Here is a 21,920-nt window from a genome sequence, read left to right as displayed (position 1 = left end):
TAGATTTGCTGGGGGACTTCAACGCGCACGTGGGCAATGACAGTGATTCTTGGGCTGGCGTGATTGGGAGGTACGGTCTCCCTGATCTAAACCTGAGTGGTGGATTATTATTCGACTTCTATGCTAGCCATGGTCTTGTGATAACAAACACCATGTTTAAGCATAAGGATGCTCATAGGTCTACCTGGTACCAGAGCACCTTAGGCCAAATATCAATGATTGATTTGGTATCAGCTGATCTGAGGCTGTATGTTTTGGACACTCGGGTGAAGAGAGGGGCTGAACTGTCAACTGATCACCATCCGGTGGTGAGTTTGGTCAGATGGCGGGAGAAACCTCTGGACAGACCTGGCAAACCCAAGCGTGTAGTGCGGGTGAACTGGGAGCAATTAGAGGAGTCCTCTGTCCAGAAGGACTCCAACTCCCACCTCCGGCGGGACTTCTCTGCCTTCCCTGTGGAGGTTGGGGACATTGAACAGAAATGGGCAATGTTCAAAGCCTCAATTGCTAAAGCTGCAGCTGTGAGCTGTGGCCAGAAGGTCTTAGGTGCCTCAAGGGGCAGCAACCCTCAAACACCCTGGTGGACAGTGGTGGTCAGGGAAGCCGTCCGACTGAAGAAGGAGTCATACCGGGGTATGTTATCCCAGGGTACTCCGGAGGCAGTCGCAGGGTAGCAACAGGCCCGAAGGGCAGCGGCCGTTGCTGTAGACGGGGCTAAGCAGAGGGTGTGGGAGGAGTTCGGGGAATCCATGGAGAAGGACTATTGGGCGGCACCAAAGCTGTTCTGGAAGACAATACGGCACCTCAGGAGGGGGAAGCAGGGAACCATCCAAGCTGTGAACAGCATGGATGGGACTTCAAGTGAGGAAGTCGTAGGGCGTTGGAAAGAGCACTTTGAGGAACTCCTGAACCCAACTACATCAGACACACCCTCTCGGATTGGAGCGGGGCCTTAGGATGATGGGGGTTCGACATTGATCTCTTGGAGTGAAGTCACTGAGGTAGTTGGACAACTCCAAAGTGCCAAAACTCCTGGGGTTGACGAGATCCGTCCAGAAATGCTTAAGACTCTGGGTGTTGAGGGGCTGTCTTGGTTGATACGCCTTTTCAACATTGCGTGGGAGTCTGGGACAGTGCCGAGGGAGTGGCAGACTGGAGTGGTGGTTCCCTTATGCAAAAAGTGGGATCAGAAGGTGTGTGCTAACTACAGGGGTATCACACTACTCAGCCTCCCTGGGAAAGTCTACGCCAAGGTACTGGAAAGGAGGGTCCGGCTGATAGTCGAACCTCAGCTTCAAGAGGAGCAATGTGGTTTCCGTCCTGGTCGGGGAACAACTGACCATCTCTTTCCTCCTGAATTCCGGAGAAGGCCTGAGAGTATGCCTATCCTGTCTATATGTGGTTTGTGGATTTGGAGAAGGCGAATGATCGGGTCCCCTGGGAGATCCTGTGGTAGGTGTTGAGGGAGTACGGGGTGAGGGGAACCCTTCTGAGGGCCGTCCAATCGCTGTGCAACCAAAGCGAGAGTTGTGTCCTGGTGCTTGGATGTAAGTTGGATTTGTTTCCAATGGGGGTTGGTCTCAGGTGTGGACATCAGACTTCACCTGAGAAGGTGTACAACCTTGAAGGTGTGGACATCAGACCTACCAGTATGCTCTTCTGGGATAAGGTGAGGCTGCTCTCCAAAGCCATGACCACGATGTAGGGGAAGAAGCAGAGGATGTACACCAGGCTGGCACTCAGACCGGCGATGTAGGTCTTGTTGAAGAAGGAGCTGAGCAGGAAGCTGAAGGCTAGGATGCTCAGACCGTAGTCACACAGGTAGAGGAAGAGCAGGAAGCCATCACTGTGGGTCAGGATGCCGCCATACTTCAGCACCAGTGTGAGGATGAGGATGGTCACCATCAGGTGGGCGGCACAGTCCAAGAACCAGGCCAGGAAGTGACTGAGGGGGTTGACTCCCATCATCTTCATGTACTATAAACACACATGAAGTACTTTTATACACACCGCCATCTACAGTAAACTGTATATATATACACACACAAATATATATATATATATATATATTCCCAAAATATGTGGGCTTAATTGATAACCTCACTAACAACTTTAACGAGTGAAAACATTGATAACATAGCACCGCTGAAGTTAAAAAAGGCTCCAAAAAGGCTTACCCCGTGGTTTACAGAAGAAACTAGAGCTCAGAAATTATTATGTAGAAAGCTGGAACGCAAATGGCGCACGACTAAACTTGAGGTGCACCATCAAGCATGGAGTGATAGTTTAATGACTTATAAACGCATGCTTACCTTAGCTAAAGCTAAATATTACTCAAATCTCATCCACCTTATTAAAAAACGATCCTAAATTTTAGTACGGTAGTTGTCAGAGTTATTTGGTGACGAACCCCAAGATGCAGAGATGGAGGCAGGCATGGAATGTAAAAACATGATTTAATTAAATACTAAGACCAAAACAAAACCAAAAGGGTACAAACACAAAGCGCGCACGAGCCGGATAATCAAACAAAAGGAGCTAGCCTGGGAGCTAGAAAATAACGAACAGGAGCTTAGCGTGGAAGCTAGCGGGTAGCGAACAGGCAAACAGAAGTCGTACTCGTATAATGAAAAATAAAAGCAGGGAACAAAAAACAGTAAGCTACGAACATCAACTGAAGATAGCTTACCGCTACGCTGCAAAGACATGGTACGACACGACAGGAGCGATAACACATCACAAGAGCGACTAAACGTGACATGGACAAGACAATACAATGATCCAACAACTGACACAAGACAAAGCAGGTACAAATAGGAGCCGGCTGATTGGCAACAGGTGTGGCCAGGTGCCAATCAGCCGCAGCTGAGGAGGAACACACCACTCAGGGAACAAGACAGGAAGCTGACAAAATAAGAGCACTAGACAGGAAATACTAAACACAGAGGAAACAGACAAATGCAGAGGAAAAAACTAAAATAGAGAAACTGTCAGTGGCAACTCTGACAATAGTACGCTAACCCAACAAGGGACTTCAAGTAGCTCCACCCACTCAGCAGATGACTTTATGCAATTCTTTAATAAGAAAATTGAAGTCATTAGAAAGGAGATTAAAGCCAATGCGTCCCAGCTACAACTGAGTTCTATTAACACTGATACGATTGTAGATACGGCGGATACTGCAAATATCCAAAATAGTTTCTATTGTTTTGATGAAAAAACATTAGAAGTGTTGTTACAACGTGTAAATGGAATAAAACAAACATGTTTACTTGACCCACTTCCTGGGAAACTGATCAAGGAGCTCTTTGTATTATTAGGTCCATCAGTGCTAAATATTATAAACTTATCACTTTCCTCGGGCACTGTTCCCCTAGCATTCAAAAAAGCGGTTATTCATCCTTTCCTTAAAAGACCTAACCTCGATCCTGACCTCATGGTAAACTACCGACCGGTGTCTCACCTTCCCTTTATTTCAAAAATCCTGGAAAAAATTGTTCCAGAGCAGCTAAATGAACACTTAGCGTTTAACAATCTATGTGAAACCTTTCAATCCGGTTTCAGGGCAAATCACTCGACTGAGACAGCCCTCGCAAAAATGACTAATGATCTATTGCTAACGATGGACTCTGATGCGTCATCTATGTTGCTGCTCCTCGATCTTAGCGCTGCTTTCGATACCGTCGATCATAATATTTTATTAGAGCGTATCAAAACACAAATTGGTATGTCAGACTTAGCCCTGTCTTGGTTTAACTCTTATCTTACTGATAGGATGCAGTGTGTCTCCCATAACAATGTGACCTCAGACTATGTTAAGGTAACGTGTGGAGTTCCCCAGGGTTCGGTCCTTGGCCCTGCACTCTTCAGCATCTACATGCTGCCGCTAGGTGACAACATACGCAAATACGGTGTTAGCTTTCACTGTTATGCTGATGACACCCAACTCTACACGCCCCTAAAGCTGACCAACACGCCGGACTCTAGTCAGCTGGAGGCGTGTCTTCATGAAATTAAACAATGGATGTCCGCTAACTTTTTGCAACTCCATCCATCCATCATCTTCCGCTTATCCGAGGTCGGGTCACGGGGGCAACAGCCTAAGCAGGGAAACCCAGACTTCCCTCTCCCCAGCCACTTCGTCCAGCTCTTCCCGGGGGATCCCGAGGCGTTCCCAGGCCAGCCGGGAGACATAGTCTTCCCAACGTGTCCTGAGTCTTCCCCGTGGCCTCCTACCGGTTGGACGTGCCCTAAACACCTCCCTAGGGAGGCGTTCGGGTGGCATCCTGACCAGATGCCCGAACCACCTCATCTGGCTCCTCTCGATGTGAAGGAGCAGCGGCTTTACTTTGAGTTCCTCCCGGATGGCAGAGCTTCTCACCCTATCTCTAAGGGAGAGACCCAAACTCATTACGGCCGCTTGTACCCGTGATCTTATCCTTTCGGTCATGACCCAAAGCTCATGACCATAGGTGAGGATGGGAACGTAGATCGACCGGTAAATTGAGAGCTTTGCCTTCCGGCTCAGCTCCTTCTTCATCACAACGGATCGGTACAACGTCCGCATTACTGAAGACGCCGCACCGATCCGCCTGTCGATCTCACGATCCACTCTTCCCTCACTCGTGAACAAGACTGCTAGGTACTTGAACTCCTCCACTTGGGGCAGGGTCTCCTCCCCAACCCGGAGATGGCATTCCACCCTTCTCCGGGCGAGAACCATGGACTCGGACTTGGAGGTGCCGATTCTCATTCCGGTCGCTTCACACTCGGCTGCGAACCGATCCAGCGAGAGCTGAAGATCCCGGTCAGATGAAGCCATCAGGACCACATCATCTGCAAAAAGCAGAGACCTAATCCTGCGGTCACCAAACCGGAACCCCTCAACGCCTTGACTGCACCTAGAAATTCTGTCCATAAAAGTAATGAACAGAATCGGTGACAAAGGACAGCCTTGGCGGAGTCCAACCCTCACTGGAAATGTGTTCGACTTACTGCCGGCAATGCGGACCAAGCTCTAGAACTGATCGTACAGGGAGCTGACCGCCACAATAAGACAGTCCGACACCCCATACTCTCTGAGCACTCCCCACAGGACTTCCCAAGGGACACGGTCCAATGCCTTCTCCAAGTCCACAAAGCACATGTTGACTGGTTGGGCAAACTCCCATGCACCCTCAAGAACCCTGCCGAGAGTATAGAGCTGGTCCACAGTTCCACGACCAACTCAACGCCAAGAAAACGGAAATGCTGGTTATAGTCATCATTGTCACTGTCACCGGTGTCCCACTGGGGTGAGTTTTTCCTTGCCCTTATGTGGGCTCTACCGAGGATGTCGTTGTGGTTTGTGCAGCCCTTTGAGACACTAGTGACTTAGGGCTATATAAATAAACATTGATATATATATATATATATATATGTGTAGGTTTGTTCTATGCGCAACAATTACAATCCATTGTTTGTATTACTGTTTCTGGCCGGTGTTGTGTCCTACTCTGTTCAGCGGTCCTTGAACGCACCGTAAAAAGAGAACTCAACCTGAAGGTTAAATCCACGCAACTGAATATTTCACTTAAGTGGTGGAAATAAATACATTGAAATCATGGATTTATTACTAATAAGGAGTTGTTTATCAGAGTGGATCCTGGAGGACGAGTGATGAGTGTTTACCTCGTGCAGCCTCAGTTCTCGCTCATGAACCAACTTCTTCACAAAGTCTGCCACGAACAGAACCCAGGCCAGCATCAGCATGACGGGGAAGACCAAGGAGATGGCGTTCAGGTACCTGCAGGAGCACACACACACACCGATTGTTGCAGGTAGACCACCTTTCAGCGTAGTGAGTGGTGCATGTACACACCACCCTGGTGAAGGACTTTAGTGAGTGGTGCATGTACACACCACCCTGGTGAAGGACTTTAGTGAGTGGTGCGTGTACACACCACCCTGGTGAAGGACTTTAGTGAGTGGTGCGTGTACACACCACCCTGGTGAAGGACTTTAGTGAGTGGTGCATGTACACACCACCCTGGTGAAGGACTTTAGTGAGTGGTGCATGTACTTGACTGTGACGTCCCTCTCCCAGCCAGTTCCTCCCAGGATCCTAAGGTGTTCCCAGTCCAGCTAGGAGACATAGTCCCCAAAGAGTTGTTCCCAGGCAGGCTAGAAGACATAGTCCTGAGGGAGACGTTCCCAGGCCAGTTATGAGACATAGTCCCCAGAAAGACGTTCCCAGGCAAGTTAAGAGAAATAGTCCCCAGAGAGTTGTTACCAAGCCAGCTAGGAGACATAGTCCCCAAAGAGGTGTTCCCAGGCCAGCTAGGAGACATAGTCCCCAGAGAGGTGTTCCCAGGCCAGTTAAGAGACATAGTCCCCAGAGAGACGTTACCAGGCCAGTTAGGAGACATGGTCCCCAGAGAGGTGTTCCCAGGCCAGCTAGGAGACATAGTCCCCAAAGAGGTGTTCCCAGGCCAGTTAAGAGACATAGTCCCCAGAGAGACGTTACCAGGCCAGTTAGGAGACAGTCCCCAGAGAGGTGTTTCCAGGCCATCTAGGAGACATAGTCCCCAGAGAGGTGTTTCCAGGCCATCTAGGAGACATAGTCCCCAGAGAGACATTACCAGGCCAGTTAGGAGACAGTCCCCAGAGAGGTGTTTCCAGGCCATCTAGGAGACATAGTCCCCAAAGAGACGTTCCCAGGCCAGTTAGGTGACATAGTCCCCAGAGATGTGATCCCAGGCCAGTTAAGAGACATAGTCCTCAGAAAGGTGTTCCCAGACCAGGTAGGAGACATAGTCTCCAGAGAAGTGTTACCAGACCAGCTAGGAGACATAGTCCCCAGAGATGTGATCCCAGGCCAGTTAAGAGACAAAGTCCTCAGAAAGGTGTTCCCAGACCATTTAGGAGACATGGTCCCCAGAGAGGTTTTACCAGGTCAGCTAGGAGACAAAGTCCCCAGAGAGGTGTTCCCAGACCAGCTAGGAGACATATTCCCCAGAGAGGTGTTCCCAGGCCAGTTAGGAGACATAGTCCTCAGAAAGGTGTTCCCAGACCAGGTAGGAGACAAAGTCACCAGAGAGGTGTTCCCAGGCCAGTTAGGAGACAAAGTCCCCAGAGAGGTGTTCCCAGGCCAGCTAGGGGACAAAGTCACCAGAGAGGTGTTCCCAGGCCAGTTAGGAGACATAGTCCTCAGAGAGGTGTTACCAGTCCAGTTAGGAGACATAGTCCTCAGAAAGGTGTTCCCAGACCAGGTAGGAGACAAAGTCACCAGAGAGGTGTTCCCAGGTCAGCCAGGAGACATAGTCCCCAGAGAGGTGTTCAGGGGAAACCCTGACCAGATGCCCAGACTACCTCTCCTGGCTGATCTCCTCCTGGATGACACATCTTCTCTAAGGGAGAGTCACCAACCCATGGAAGAAACTCACTTCAGTCCAACATTTTTTTAAGTCTGGACCCAAATATCAGTGAGGAGGTACATCCAGCGCTAAATTGAGAGCTTTGTCTTCCGGTTCAGTTCCTTCTTACCCAGGACAGACTGATACAGGGTCTGCATGTCGATATCACCATCCACTCTTGCCTCACTCATAAACAAGACTCTGAGGTACTTGAAGTCCTCCGCTTGGGGCAAGATTCCCTCCCAAAACCCATGAAACTGAAGACTACCAATGTAGTTGTGAAGATGTGTAGGAACGAAGTGGTGGTAGTTGGTGTAGAAACTAAGTGGTGGTAGTTGGTGTAGGAACTAAGTAATGGTAGTTGGTGTAGGAACTAAGTGATGGTAGTTGGTGTAGGAACTAAGTGATGGAAGTAGGTGTAGGAACTAAGTGATGGAAGTAGGTGTAGGAACTAAGTGATGGTAGTTGGTGGAGGAACTAAGTGGTGGTAGTTGGTGTAGGAACTAAGTGATGGTAGTTGGTGTAGGAACTAAGTGGTGGTAGTTGGTGTAGGAACTAAGTGATGGTAGTTGGTGTTGGAACTAAGTGGTGGTAGTTGGTGTAGAAACTAAGTGATGGTAGTTGGTGTAGGAACTAAGTAATGGTAGTTGGTGTAGGAACTAAGTGATGGTAGTTGGTGTAGGAACTAAGTGATGGTAGTTGGTGGAGGAACTAAGTGGTGGTAGTTGGTGGAGGAACTAAGTGGTGGTAGTTGGTGTAGGAACTAAGTGATGGTAGTTGGTGTAAGAACTAAGTGATGGTAGTTGGTGTAGGAACTAAGTGGTGGTAGTTGGTGTAGGAACTAAGTGATGGTAGTTGGTGTAGGAACTAAGTGATGGTAGTTGGTGTAGGAACTAAGTGATGGTAGTTGGTGTAAGAACTAAGGTGTTGGTAGTTTGTGTGGGAACTGAGATGGTGGTAGTTGGTGTAGGAACTAAGTAGTGGTAGTTGGTGTAGGAACTAAGGTGGTGGTAGTTGGTGTAAGAACTAAGGTGTTGGTAGTTTGTGTGGGAACTGAGATGGTGGTAGTTGGTGAAGGAACTAAGTGGTGGTAGTTGGTGTAGGAACTAAGGTGGTGGTAGTTGGTGTAAGAACTAAGGTGTTGGTAGTTTGTGTGGGAACTGAGGTGGTGGTAGTTGGTGTAGGAAGTAAGTGGTGGTAGTTGGTGTAGGAAGTAAGTGGTGGAAGTTGGTGTAGGAACTAAGTGGTGGTAGTTGGTGTAGGAAATAAGTGATGGTAGTTGGTGTAGGAACTAAGTGATGGTAGTTGGTGTAGGCGCTAAGTGATGGTAGTTGGTATAGGAACTAAGTGATGGTAGTTGGTGTAGTAACTAAGTGATGGTAGTTGGTGTAGGAACTAAGTGATGGTAGTTGGTGTAGGAACTAAGTGATGGTAGTTGGTGTAGGAACTAAGTGATGGTAGTTGGTGTAGGAACTAAGTGGTGGTAGTTGGTGTAGGAACTAAGTGATGGTAGTTGGTGTAGGAACCAAGGTGTTGGTGGTTTGTGTAGGAACTAAGTGATGGTAGTTGGTGTAGGAACTAAGGTGATGGTAGTTGGTGTAAGAATTAAGTGGTGGTCGTTGGTGTAGGAACAAAGGTGTTGGTAGGTTGTGTGGGACGTAAGGTGGTGGTAGTTGGTGTAGGAACTAAATGGTGGTAGTTGGTGTAAGAACTAAGGTGTTGGTAGTTTGTGTGGGAACTAACGTGATGGAAGTTGGTGAAGGAACTAAGTGGTGGTCGTTGGTGTAGAAAGTAAGTGATGGTAGTTGGTGTAGGAACTAAGGTGTTGGTAGTTTGTGTGGGAACTGAGGTGGTGGTAGTTTGTGTAGGAACTAAGTGATGGTAGTTGGTGTAGGAACTTAATGATGGTAGTTGGTGTAGGAACTAAGGTGATGGTAGTTGGTGTAGGAACTAAGTTGTGGTAGTTGGTGTAAGAACTAAGGTGTTGGTAGTTTGTGTGGGAACTAAGGTGATGGAAGTTGGTGTAGGAACTATGTGGTGGTCGTTGGTGTAGGAAGTAAGTGATGGTAGTTGGTGTGGGAACTAAGGTGTTGGTAGTTTGTGTGGGAACTGAGGTGGTGGTAGTTGGTGTAGGAAGTAAGTGGTGGTAGTTGGTGTAGGAAGTAAGTGGTGGTAGTTGGTGTAGGAACTAAGTGGTGGTAGTTGGTGTAGAATTTAAGTGGTGGTAGTTGGTGTAGGAACTAAGTGGTGGTAGTTGGTGTAGAAACTAAGTGGTGGTAGTTAGTGTAGGAACTAAGTGGTGGCAGTTGGTGTAGAATTTAAGTGGTGGTAGTTGGTGTAGGAACTAAGTGGTGGTAATTAGTGTAGGAACTAAGTGGTGGTAGTTGGTGTAGGAACTAAGTGGTGGTAGTTAGTGTAGGAACTAAGTGGTGGTAGTTGGTGTAGAATTTAAGTGGTGGTAGTTGGTGTAGGAACTAAGTGGTGGTAGTTGGTGTAGAAACTAAGTGGTGGTAGTTGGTGTAGGAAGTAAGTGATGGTAGTTGGTGTAGGAACTAAGGTGTTGGTAGTTTGTGTGGGAACTGAGGTGGTGGTAGTTGGTGTAGGAAGTAAGTGGTGGTAGTTGGTGTAGGAACTAAGTGGTGGTAGTTGGTGTAGAATTTAAGTGGTGGTAGTTGGTGTAGGAACTAAGTGGTGGTAGTTGGTGTAGAAACTAAGTGGTGGTAGTTGGTGTAGGAACTAAGTGGTGGTAGTTGGTGTAGAATTTAAGTGGTGGTAGGTGGTGTAGGAACTAAGTGGTGGTAGTTAGTGTAGGAACTAAGTGGTGGTAGTTGGTGTAGAATTTAAGTGGTGGTAGTTGGTGTAGGAACTAAGTGGTGGTAGTTGGTGTAGAAACTAAGGTGTTGTTAGTTTGTGTGGGAACTAAGGTGATGGAAGTTGGTGTAGGAAGTAAGTGTTGGTAGTTGGTGTAGGAACTAAGTGATGGAAGTTGGTGTAGGAAGTAAGTGGTGGTAGTTGGTGGTAGACTCACTCGTCCTTCAGATGGCAGGGGTATGGGAAAGGCTGAAGCTGCACAGCCGTCTCCGAGGTCTTCCTTCCAGTCTGGGTTTCAATGATGGCCCGGTCCAAGTTCTCCTGCAGGTACACAAAGCCCCGGTTGTAGCGCATGGTCTTCTGTGCCGAGATGTGCTGGTCCTTCACAAAGTACGGGTCTCGGACACGGTCGGTCCGCATCACGTTGTCCATGTGCATGCGGATGGTGTAGCCCACTTTGGGTGGTAAGGACTCTGCACCTTTGGGCAGCTGGAAGATGACACCTGAGGACCAATAGAAACATCATGTGGGGTCACCACTAGGACTGACTTAGTCCCAGAGTTAATGCAAGGGAGTACAACTTGCCCAGCAGGCACTAGACTTTGAAACAACGTTGATTACACGTACATGTCCTTTAAAACTGACTTTGATACAACATTGATTATACATACATGTCCTTTAAAACTGACTTTGATACAACGTTGATTATACATACATGTCCTTTAAAACGGACTTTGATACAACATTGATTATACATACATGTCCTTTAAAAACTAATCTTGATACAACATTGATTATGCGTAGATTTCCTTTAGAACTGACTTTGATACAACGTTGATTATACATATGTGTCCTTTAAAAATGACTTTGATACATTGATTGTACATAAATGTCCTTTAAAAATGACTTTGATACAACGTTGATTATACGTACGTGTCCTTTAAAACTGACTTTGATACGTTGATTATACATACATACGTGTCCTTTAAAACTGACTTTGAAACAACGTTGATTACACGTACGTGTCCTTTAAAACTGACTTTGATACAACATTGATTATACATACATGCCCTTTAAAAACTAATCTTGATACAACATTGATTATGCGTAGATTTTATTTAGAACTGACTTTGATACAATGTTGATTATACGTACCGGTCCTTTAAAACTGACTTTGACACAACATGTATTATACGTAGATGTCCTCTAAAACAAATTTTGATACAACATTGATTATGCGTAGATTTCCTTTAGAACTGACTTTGATACAACGTCGATTATACATATGTGTCCTTTAAAACGGACTTTGATACATTGATTGTACATAAATGTCCTTTAAAAATGACTTCGATACAACGTTGATTATACGTACGTGTCCTTTAAAACTGACTTTGATACAACGTTGATTATACGTACGTGTCCTTTAAAAGTGACTTTGATACAACGTTGATCATACATAAATGTCCTTTAAAACGGACTCTGATACAACGTTGATTATACATACATGTCCTTTAAAAACTAATCTTGATACAACATTGATTATGCGTAGATTTCCTTTAGAACTGACTTTGATACAACGTCGATTATACATATGTGTCCTTTAAAAATGACTTTGATACATTGATTGTACATAAATGTCCTTTAAAAATGACTTCGATACAACGTTGATTATACGTACGTGTCCTTTAAAACTGACTTTGATACAACGTTGATTATACGTACGTGTCCTTTAAAACTGACTTTGATACAACGTTGATCATACATAAATGTCCTTTAAAACGGACTCTGATACAACGTTGATTATACATACATGTCCTTTAAAAACTAATCTTGATACAACATTGATTATGCGTAGATTTCCTTTAGAACTGACTTTGATACAACGTCGATTATACATATGTGTCCTTTAAAACGGACTTTGATACATTGATTGTACATAAATGTCCTTTAAAAATGACTTCGATACAACGTTGATTATACGTATGTGTCCTTTAAAACTGACTTTGATACAGCGTTGATTATACGTACGTGTCCTTTAAAACTGACTTTAATACAACGTTGATCATACATAAATGTCCTTTAAAACGGACTTTGATACAACGTTGATTATACATACATGTCCTTTAAAAACTAATCTTGATACAACATTGATTATGCGTAGATTTCCTTTAGAACTGACTTTCATACAACGTTGATTATACATATGTGTCCTTTAAAACTGACTTTGATACATTGATTGTATATAAATGTCCTTTAAAACTGACTTTGATACAACGTTGATTATATGTACGTGTCCTTTAAAACTGACTTTGATACAACGTTGATTATACGTACGTGTCCTTTAAAACTGACTTTGATACAACGTTGATTATACATACATACGTGTCCTTTAAAACTGACTTTGATACAACGTTGATTACACGTACATGTCCTTTAAAACTGACTTTGATACAACGTTGATTACACATATATGTCCTTTAAAACGGACTTTGATACAACATTGATTATACATACATGTCCTTTAAAAACTAATCTTGATACAACATTGATTATGCGTAGATTTTCTTTAGAACTGACCTTGATACGATGTTGATTATACGTACCGGTCCTTTAAAACTGACTTTGACACAACATGTATTATACGTAGATGTCCTCTAAAACAAATTTTGATACAACATTGATTATGCGTAGATTTCCTTTAGAACTGACTTTGATACAACGTTGATTATACATATGTGTCCTTTAAAACTGACTTTGATACATTGATCGTACATAAATGTCCTTTAAAAATGACTTCGATACAACGTTGATTATACGTACGTGTCCTTTAAAACTGACTTTGATACAACGTTGATTATACGTACGTGTCCTTTAAAACTGACTTTGATACAACGTTGATTATACGTACTTGTCCTTTAAAACTGACTTTGATACAACGTTGATCATACATAAATGTCCTTTAAAACGGACTTTGATACAACGTTGATTATACATACATGTCCTTTAAAAACTAATCTTGATACAACATTGATTATGCGTAGATTTCCTTTAGAACTGACTTTCATACAACGTTGATTATACATATGTGTCCTTTAAAACTGACTTTGATACATTGATTGTATATAAATGTCCTTTAAAAATGACTTTGATACAACGTTGATTATACGTACGTGTCCTTTAAAACTGACTTTGATACAACATTGATTATACGTACGTGTCCTTTAAAACTGACTTTGATACAACGTTGATTACACGTACATGTCCTTTAAAACTGACTTTGATACAACGTTGATTACACGTACATGTCCTTTAAAACTGACTTTGATACAACGTTGATTACACGTACATGTCCTTTAAAACTGACTTTGATACAACGTTGATTATACATACATGTCCTTTAAAAACTAATCTTGATACAACGTTGATTATGCGTAGATTTCCTTTAGAACTGACTTTGATACAACGTTGATTATACATATGTGTCCTTTAAAACTGACTTTGATACATTGATTGTACATAAATGTCCTTTAAAAATGACTTTGATACAACGTTGATTATACGTACGTGTCCTTTAAAACTGACTTTGATACAACGTTGATTATACGTACGTGTCCTTTAAAACTGACTTTGAAACAACATTGATTACACGTACATGTCCTTTAAAACTGACTTTGATACAAAATTGATTATACATACATGCCCTTTAAAAACTAATCTTGATACAACATTGATTATGCGTAGATTTTCTTTAGAACTGACTTTGATACAACATTGATTATACGTACCGGTCCTTTAAAACTGCTTTGACACAACATTGACCATACGTAGATGTCCTTTAAAATTGACATTGAAATAACATTGATTATACATACATGTCCTTTAAAACTGACACACTCATCACTCACAAACATCTCATCTTTTACTCAAGGGTTAGGGTTAGTCTTTTACTCACTTCCATAGAGGCTGCGCTCCTTGGCTAGTTCCTGAGCATCAGTGTTTAGATGCTCCTCAGAGTGGTAACCTTGGTAACGGTCAAACTTGATGCAGGACGAAATGTTGACCATGAGGGTGGACAAGACGGTGATCTGGGCCAGGATGTGTTTGTTCTTCTCCAGCATGGAGGTCATGTTCGCTTGGAAGAGGAACGTGTTTGGTTAGCATCAAGACTGAGAACGTTGGAGATAAGTGAGGTGAGGACGTTGGAGATAAGTGAGGTGAGGACGTTGGAGATAAGTGAGGTGAGGACGTTGGAGATAAGTGAGGTGAGAACGTTGGAGATAAGTGAGGTGAGGACGTTGGAGATAAGTGAGGTGAGGACGTTGGAGATAAGTGAGGTGAGGACGTTGGAGATAAGTGAGGTGAGAACGTTGGAGATAAGTGAGGTGAGAACGTTGGAGATAAGTGAGGTGAGAACGTTGGAGATAAGTGAGGTGAGAACGTTGGAGATAAGTGAGGTGAGAACGTTGGAGATAAGTGAGGTGTGAACGTTGGAGATAAGTGAGGTGAGAACGTTGGAGATAAGTGAGGTGAGAACGTTGGAGATAAGTGAGGTGAGAACGTTGGAGATAAGTGAGGTGAGAACGTTGGAGATAAGGGAGGTGAGAACGTTGGAGATAAGTGAGGTGAGGACGTTGGAGATAAGGGAGGTGAGAACGTTGGAGATAAGTGAGGTGAGGACGTTGGAGATAAGTGAGGTGAGAACGTTGGAGATAAGTGAGGTGAGAACGTTGGAGATAAGTGAGGTGAGGACGTTGGAGATAAGTGAGGTGAGAACGTTGGAGATAAGTGAGGTGAGAACGTTGGAGATAAGTGAGGTGAGGACGTTGGAGATAAGTGAGGTGAGAACGTTGGAGATAAGTGAGGTGAGGACGGAGATAAGTGAGGTGAGAACGTTGGAGATAAGTGAGGTGAGAACGTTGGAGATAAGTGAGGTGAGGACGTTGGAGATAAGTGAGGTGAGAACGTTGGAGATAAGTGAGGTGAGGACGTTTGAGATAAGGGAGGTGAGAACGTTGGAGATAAGTGAGGTGAGGACGTTGGAGATAAGTGAGGTGAGAACGTTGGAGATAAGTGAGGTGAGAACGTTGGAGATAAGTGAGGTGAGAACGTTGGAGATAAGTGAGGTGAGAACGTTGGAGATAAGGGAGGTGAGAACGTTGGAGATAAGTGAGGTGAGAACGTTGGAGATAAGTGAGGTGAGGACGTTGGAGATAAGGGAGGTGAGAACGTTGGAGATAAGTGAGGTGAGGACGTTGGAGATAAGTGAGGTGAGAACGTTGGAGATAAGTGAGGTGAGGACGTTGGAGATAAGTGAGGTGAGAACGTTGGAGATAAGTGAGGTGAGAACGTTGGAGATAAGTGAGGTGAGAACATTGGAGATAAGTGAGGTGAGAACGTTGGAGATAAGGGAGGTGAGAACGTTGGAGATAAGTGAGGTGAGAACGTTGGAGATAAGTGAGGTGAGAACGTTGGAGATAAGTGAGGTGAGAACGTTGGAGATAAGTGAGGTGAGAACGTTGGAGATAAGTGAGGTGAGAACGTTGGAGACCATGACTCACAGAAGCTGTTGAGCGTCTGCCTCATTTTGTTGACATCGATGTCCGTCTGCACCTCCAGGAAGTTCCTCACAAAGGCGTTGGACAAGGAGGACTGGACAAGCACAAGAAGGCGATTCAGTCTCCAGTTTGGTTCTGGTGGAGAGCGGACTCTTACCTTCAGCATGGGCAAGGTCTGGGATAGTACTTGTGCGGACTGGAGGATGTAGTCTGAGGACTGAAGCCATTGGTCCGAGTGTGTCTTCAGGTTGGCAAACTCCTGCAGGGTCCTGTTGGCCTGTGGACGTTTGCATCAACATCTAACAATTCATCTTCTCCACACACAATACAAATAATCCATTAAAATTAAAATTTTAACATCCATCCATCTATCTTCTTCTGCTTATCCGAGGTCGGGTCGCGGGGGCAACAGCCTAAGCAGGGAAACCCAGACTTCCCTCTCCCCAGCCACTTCGTCTAGCTCTTCCCGGGGGATCCCGAGGCATTCCCAGGCCAGCCGGGAGACATAGTCTTCCCAACGTGTCCTGGGTCTTCCCCGTGGCCTCCTACCGGTTGGACGTGCCCTAAACACCTCCCTAGGGAGGCGTTCGGGTGGCATCCTGACCAGATGCCCGAACCACCTCATCTGGCTCCTCTCCATGTGGACGAACTTTGAGTTCCTCCCGGATGGCAGAGCTTCTCACCCTATCTCTAAGGGAGGGACCCAAACTCATTTGGCACACTTGTACCCAAGTTTTTGTCCCTTCCGTCATGACCCAAAGCTCATGACCATAGGTGAGGATGGGAACGTAGATGGACCGGTAAATTGAGAGCTTTGCCTTCCGGCTCAGCTCCTTCTTCACCACAACGGATCGATACAGCGTCCGCATTACTGAAGACGCCACATGTCGATCTCACGATCCACTCTTCATTCACTGGTGAACAAGACTCCGAGGTACTTGAATTCCTCCACTTGGGGCAAGATCTCTTCCCTAATCAAAGTTTAACATAAATATTTCGACGCATTAAACATTTAGATTTAACATATAGATTGACCATTTGATTTCTACCTCGAAAATGGAAGAAGAATAACTACAAGTGAGTACTTTGAGCACCCAATGCCCATGAACTTTCTCTTCCTTTGGTTGAAATGTGTGTTTGATTGGTCTGTACAATCCATCACAGGCCAGTAAACAAAACAGGTTGCGGGCCACAAATGGCTCCCAGGAGGCATTTTGGACAGCCCTGCTCCGGTGGATCTATTGGATACCTTCTCCATGATGGCCCTGGTCACAGGTGTGTCAGGTGTGTAGAGGATTTTCCCCATCAGCATTGGTTTGAGGAAGGCCCAGGCAATGGCTCCCCCCGTGGTGCTCACCATGTCCAGGTACAAGTTGGTACAGTAGGGGGCTACCAAGACAACATTGATTATTAAGAAGTGTTACAATAATTATATGTAAGTTATCACACAACTCTTATGCTTAAAGGCCGTTGCTCTCGTTATCTATTGTGCTCAAGCTGTACTTTTTCTGTCTCGTGCAGGGGCACACAACTTGTTATCTCTCCACCGCATATGAGGAAGTTGCCTCGCCGCAGTCGTTTTCTGTCTTTCAGCCTTGCTAACAGACAAGGACGAACCAGGACCTCAACGAAGTTAAGGCATAGCGGGCAGACAAAACAGAGACAGGGCGCAATCACAAGGCCCCCGGCACATTCCGTTCTGAATAATCACGTATTGTGCGCACTGAGCTGCTCGCATGATGTGTGACTTCTCCCTTCAGAAGCAGCCTCAGCGAATGTAACTAGGGAACTCCCAAACTGAATAAATAGGGGAGCGCATGGGCTGTTCCTCAGAGCGTAGGCTGAGACTGTAACTGAGTGCACAGCGCCATGCGTTCTCCTCATGAGCTAAATTGAACTGTGTGTCTGCCTGATTTCTTGTTTCTTGTTCTTTTTAATAGATACTTTGGTGCTTAAACCTGACAGAAAGTGTTAAGGCATAGCGGGCAGACAAAACAGACACAGGGCGCAATCACAAGGCCCCCGGCACATTCCGTTCTGAATAATCACGTATTGTGCGTACTGAGCTGCTCGCATGATGTGGGACTTCTCCCTTCAGAAGCAGCCTCAGCGAATGTAACTAGGGAACTCCCAAACTGAATAAATAGGGGAGTGCATGGGCTGTTCCTCAGAGCGTAGGCTGAGACTGTAACTGAGTGCACAGCGCCATGCGTTCTCCTCATGAGCTAAATTGAACTGTGTGTCTGCCTGATTTCTTGTTTCTTGTTCTTTTTAATAGATACTTTGGTGCTTAAACCTGACAGAAAGTGTTAAGGCATAGCGGGCAGACAAAACAGAGACAGGGCGCAATCACAAGGCCCCCAGCACATTCCGTTCTGAATAATCACGTATTGTGCGCACTGAGCTGCTCGCATGATGTGTGACTTCTCCCTTCAGAAGCAGCCTCAGCGATGTAACTAGGGAACTCCCAAACTGAATAAATAGGGGAGCGCATGGGCTGTTCCTCAGAGCGTAGGCTGAGACTGTAACTGAGTGCACAGCGCCATGCGTTCTCCTCATGAGCTAAATTGAACTGTGTGTCTGCCTGATTTCTTGTTTCTTGTTCTTTTTAATAGATACTTTGGTGCTTAAACCTGACAGAAAGTGTTAAGGCATAGCGGGCAGACAAAACAGAGACAGGGCGCAATCACGAGGCCCCCGGCACATTCCGTTCTGAATAATCACGTATTGTGCGCACTGAGCTGCTCGCATGATGTGTGACTTCTCCCTTCAGAAGCAGCCTCAGCGAATGTAAATAGGGAACTACCAAACTGAATAAATAGGGGAGCGCATGGGCTGTTCCTCAGAGCGTAGGCTGAGACTGTAACTGAGTGCGCAGCGCCATGCGTTCTCCTCATGAGCTAAATTGAACTGTGTGTCTGCCTGATTTCTTGCTGATACTTTGGTGCTTAAACCTGACAGAAAGTGTTAAGGCATAGCGGGCAGACAAAACAGAGACAGGGCGCAATCACGAGGCCCCCGGCACATTCCGTTCTGAATAATCACGTATTGTGCGCACTGAGCTGCTCGCATGATGTGTGACTTCTCCCTTCAGAAGCAGCCTCAGCGATGTAACTAAGGAACTCCCAAACTGAATAAATAGGGGAGCGCATGGGCTGTTCCTCAGAGCTTAGGCTGAGACTGTAACTGAGTGCGCAGCGCCATGCGTTCTCCTCATGAGCTTAATTGAACTGTGTGTCTGCCTGATTTCTTTCTTCTTGTTCTTTTTAATAGATACTTTGGTGCTTAAACCTGACAGAAAATGTTAAGGCATAGCGGGCAGACAAAACAGAGACAGGGCGCAATCACAAGGCCCCCGGCACATTCCGTTCTGAATAATCACGTATTGTGCGTACTGAGCTGCTCGCATGATGTGTGACTTCTCCCTTCAGAAGCAGCCTCAGCGAATGTAACTAGGGAACTCCCAAACTGAATAAATAGGGGAGCGCATGGGCTGTTCCTCAGAGCGTAGGCTGAGACTGTAACTGAGTGCGCAGCGCCATGCGTTCTCCTCATGAGCTTAATTGAACTGTGTGTCTGCCTGATTTCTTTCTTCTTGTTCTTTTTAATAGATACTTTGGTGCTTAAACCTGACAGAAAGTGTTAAGGCATAGCGGGCAGACAAAACAGAGACAGGGCGCAATCACAAGGCCCCCGGCACATTCCGTTCTGAATAATCACGTATTGTGCGTACTGAGCTGCCCGCATGATGTGGGACTTCTCCCTTCAGAAGCAGCCTCAGCGAATGTAACTAGGGAACTCCCAAACTGAATAAATAGGGGAGCGCATGGGCTGTTCCTCAGAGCGTAGGCTGAGACTGTAACTGAGTGCGCAGCGCCATGCTTTCTCCTCATGAGCTAAATTGAACTGTGTGTCTGCCTGATTTCTTGCTGATACTTTGGTGCTTAAACCTGACAGAAAGTGTTAAGGCATAGCGGGCAGACAAAACAAAGACAGGGCGCAATCCCAAGGCCCCCGGCACATTCCGTTCTGAATAATCACGTATTGTGCGTACTGAGCTGCTCGCATGATGTGTGACTTCTCCCTTCAGAAGCAGCCTCAGCGAATGTAACTAGGGAACTCCCAAACTGAATAAATAGGGGAGCGCATGGGCTGTTCCTCAGAGCGTAGGCTGAGACTGTAACTGAGTGCACAGCGCCATGCGTTCTCCTGATGAGCTAAATTGAACTGTGTGTCTGCCTGATTTCTTGTTTCTTGTTCTTTTTAATAGATACTTTGGTGCTTAAACCTGACAGAAAGTGTTAAGGCATAGCGGGCAGACAAAACAGACACAGGGCGCAATCACAAAGCCCCCAGCACATTCCGTTCTGAATAATCACGTATTGTGCGTACTGAGCTGCTCGCATGATGTGTGACTTCTCCCTTCAGAAGCAGCCTCAGCGAATGTAACTAGGGAACTCCCAAACTGAATAAATAGGGGAGCGCATGGGCTGTTCCTCAGAGCGTAGGCTGAGACTGTAACTGAGTGCGCAGCGCCATGCGTTCTCCTCATGAGCAAAATTGAACTTTGTGTCTGCCTGATTTCTTGCTTCTTGTTCTTTTTAATAGATATTTTGGTGCTTAAACCTGACAGAAAGTGTTAAGGCGTAGCGGGCAGACAAAACAGACACAGGGCGCAATCACAAGGCCCCCGGCACATTCCGTTCTGAATACTCACGTATTGTGCGTACTGAGCTGCTCGCATGATGTGTGACTTCTCCCTTCAGAAGCAGCATCAGCGACGTAACTAGGGAACTCCCAAACTGAATAAATAGGGGAGCGCATGGGCTGTTCCTCAGAGCGTAGGCTGAGACTGTAACTGAGTGCGCAGCGCCATGCGTTCTCCTCATGAGCTAAATTGAACTGTGTGTCTGCCTGATTTCTTGCTGATACTTTGGTGCTTAAACCTGACAGAAAGTGTTAAGGCATAGCGGGCAGACAAAACAGACACAGGGCGCAATCACAAGGCCCCCGGCACATTCCGTTCTGAATAATCACGTATTGTGCGTACTGAGCTGCTCGCATGATGTGTGACTTCTCCCTTCAGAAGCAGCCTCAGCGATGTAACTAGGGAACTCCCAAACTGAATAAATAGGGGAGCGCATGGGCTGTTCCTCAGAGCGTAGGCTGAGACTGTAACTGAGTGCACAGCGCCATGCGTTCTCCTCATGAGCTAAATTGAACTGTGTGTCTGCCTGATTTCTTGTTTCTTGTTCTTTTTAATAGATACTTTGGTGCTTAAACCTGACAGAAAGTGTTAAGGCATAGCGGGCAGACAAAACAGAGACAGGGCGCAATCACGAGGCCCCCGGCACATTCCGTTCTGAATAATCACGTATTGTGCGCACTGAGCTGCTCGCATGATGTGTGACTTCTCCCTTCAGAAGCAGCCTCAGCGAATGTAAATAGGGAACTACCAAACTGAATAAATAGGGGAGCGCATGGGCTGTTCCTCAGAGCGTAGGCTGAGACTGTAACTGAGTGCGCAGCGCCATGCGTTCTCCTCATGAGCTAAATTGAACTGTGTGTCTGCCTGATTTCTTGCTGATACTTTGGTGCTTAAACCTGACAGAAAGTGTTAAGGCATAGCGGGCAGACAAAACAGAGACAGGGCGCAATCACGAGGCCCCCGGCACATTCCGTTCTGAATAATCACGTATTGTGCGCACTGAGCTGCTCGCATGATGTGTGACTTCTCCCTTCAGAAGCAGCCTCAGCGATGTAACTAAGGAACTCCCAAACTGAATAAATAGGGGAGCGCATGGGCTGTTCCTCAGAGCTTAGGCTGAGACTGTAACTGAGTGCGCAGCGCCATGCGTTCTCCTCATGAGCTTAATTGAACTGTGTGTCTGCCTGATTTCTTTCTTCTTGTTCTTTTTAATAGATACTTTGGTGCTTAAACCTGACAGAAAATGTTAAGGCATAGCGGGCAGACAAAACAGAGACAGGGCGCAATCACAAGGCCCCCGGCACATTCCGTTCTGAATAATCACGTATTGTGCGTACTGAGCTGCTCGCATGATGTGTGACTTCTCCCTTCAGAAGCAGCCTCAGCGAATGTAACTAGGGAACTCCCAAACTGAATAAATAGGGGAGCGCATGGGCTGTTCCTCAGAGCGTA

General features: G+C 45.8%; 1 protein-coding gene across 2 annotated transcripts in view; it reads right to left on the bottom strand.

Moving 5' to 3' along the window:
• Positions 1-21,920, bottom strand: part of abca12 (ATP-binding cassette, sub-family A (ABC1), member 12) — a 195,721-nt gene that overhangs the window by 83,300 nt on the left and 90,501 nt on the right. For both annotated transcript variants that reach the window (XM_061879994.1, XM_061879995.1), the window contains 7 exons: positions 17,010-17,149; positions 15,918-16,037; positions 15,764-15,854; positions 14,158-14,337; positions 10,423-10,708; positions 5,671-5,785; positions 1,648-1,977 (listed from right to left, as the gene is read on the bottom strand). In XM_061879994.1, the coding sequence (XP_061735978.1) occupies positions 1,648-1,977; positions 5,671-5,785; positions 10,423-10,708; positions 14,158-14,337; positions 15,764-15,854; positions 15,918-16,037; positions 17,010-17,149 (1,262 nt within the window). The remainder of the gene's footprint in view (positions 1-1,647; positions 1,978-5,670; positions 5,786-10,422; positions 10,709-14,157; positions 14,338-15,763; positions 15,855-15,917; positions 16,038-17,009; positions 17,150-21,920) is intronic.

This window comes from Nerophis ophidion, linkage group LG19, assembly GCF_033978795.1.
Source record: "Nerophis ophidion isolate RoL-2023_Sa linkage group LG19, RoL_Noph_v1.0, whole genome shotgun sequence".
NCBI classification, from domain to species: Eukaryota; Metazoa; Chordata; class Actinopteri; order Syngnathiformes; family Syngnathidae; genus Nerophis; species Nerophis ophidion.
Note: the sequence above shows the minus strand (reverse complement) of the source record. Positions and strands in the feature narration are given on the sequence as shown.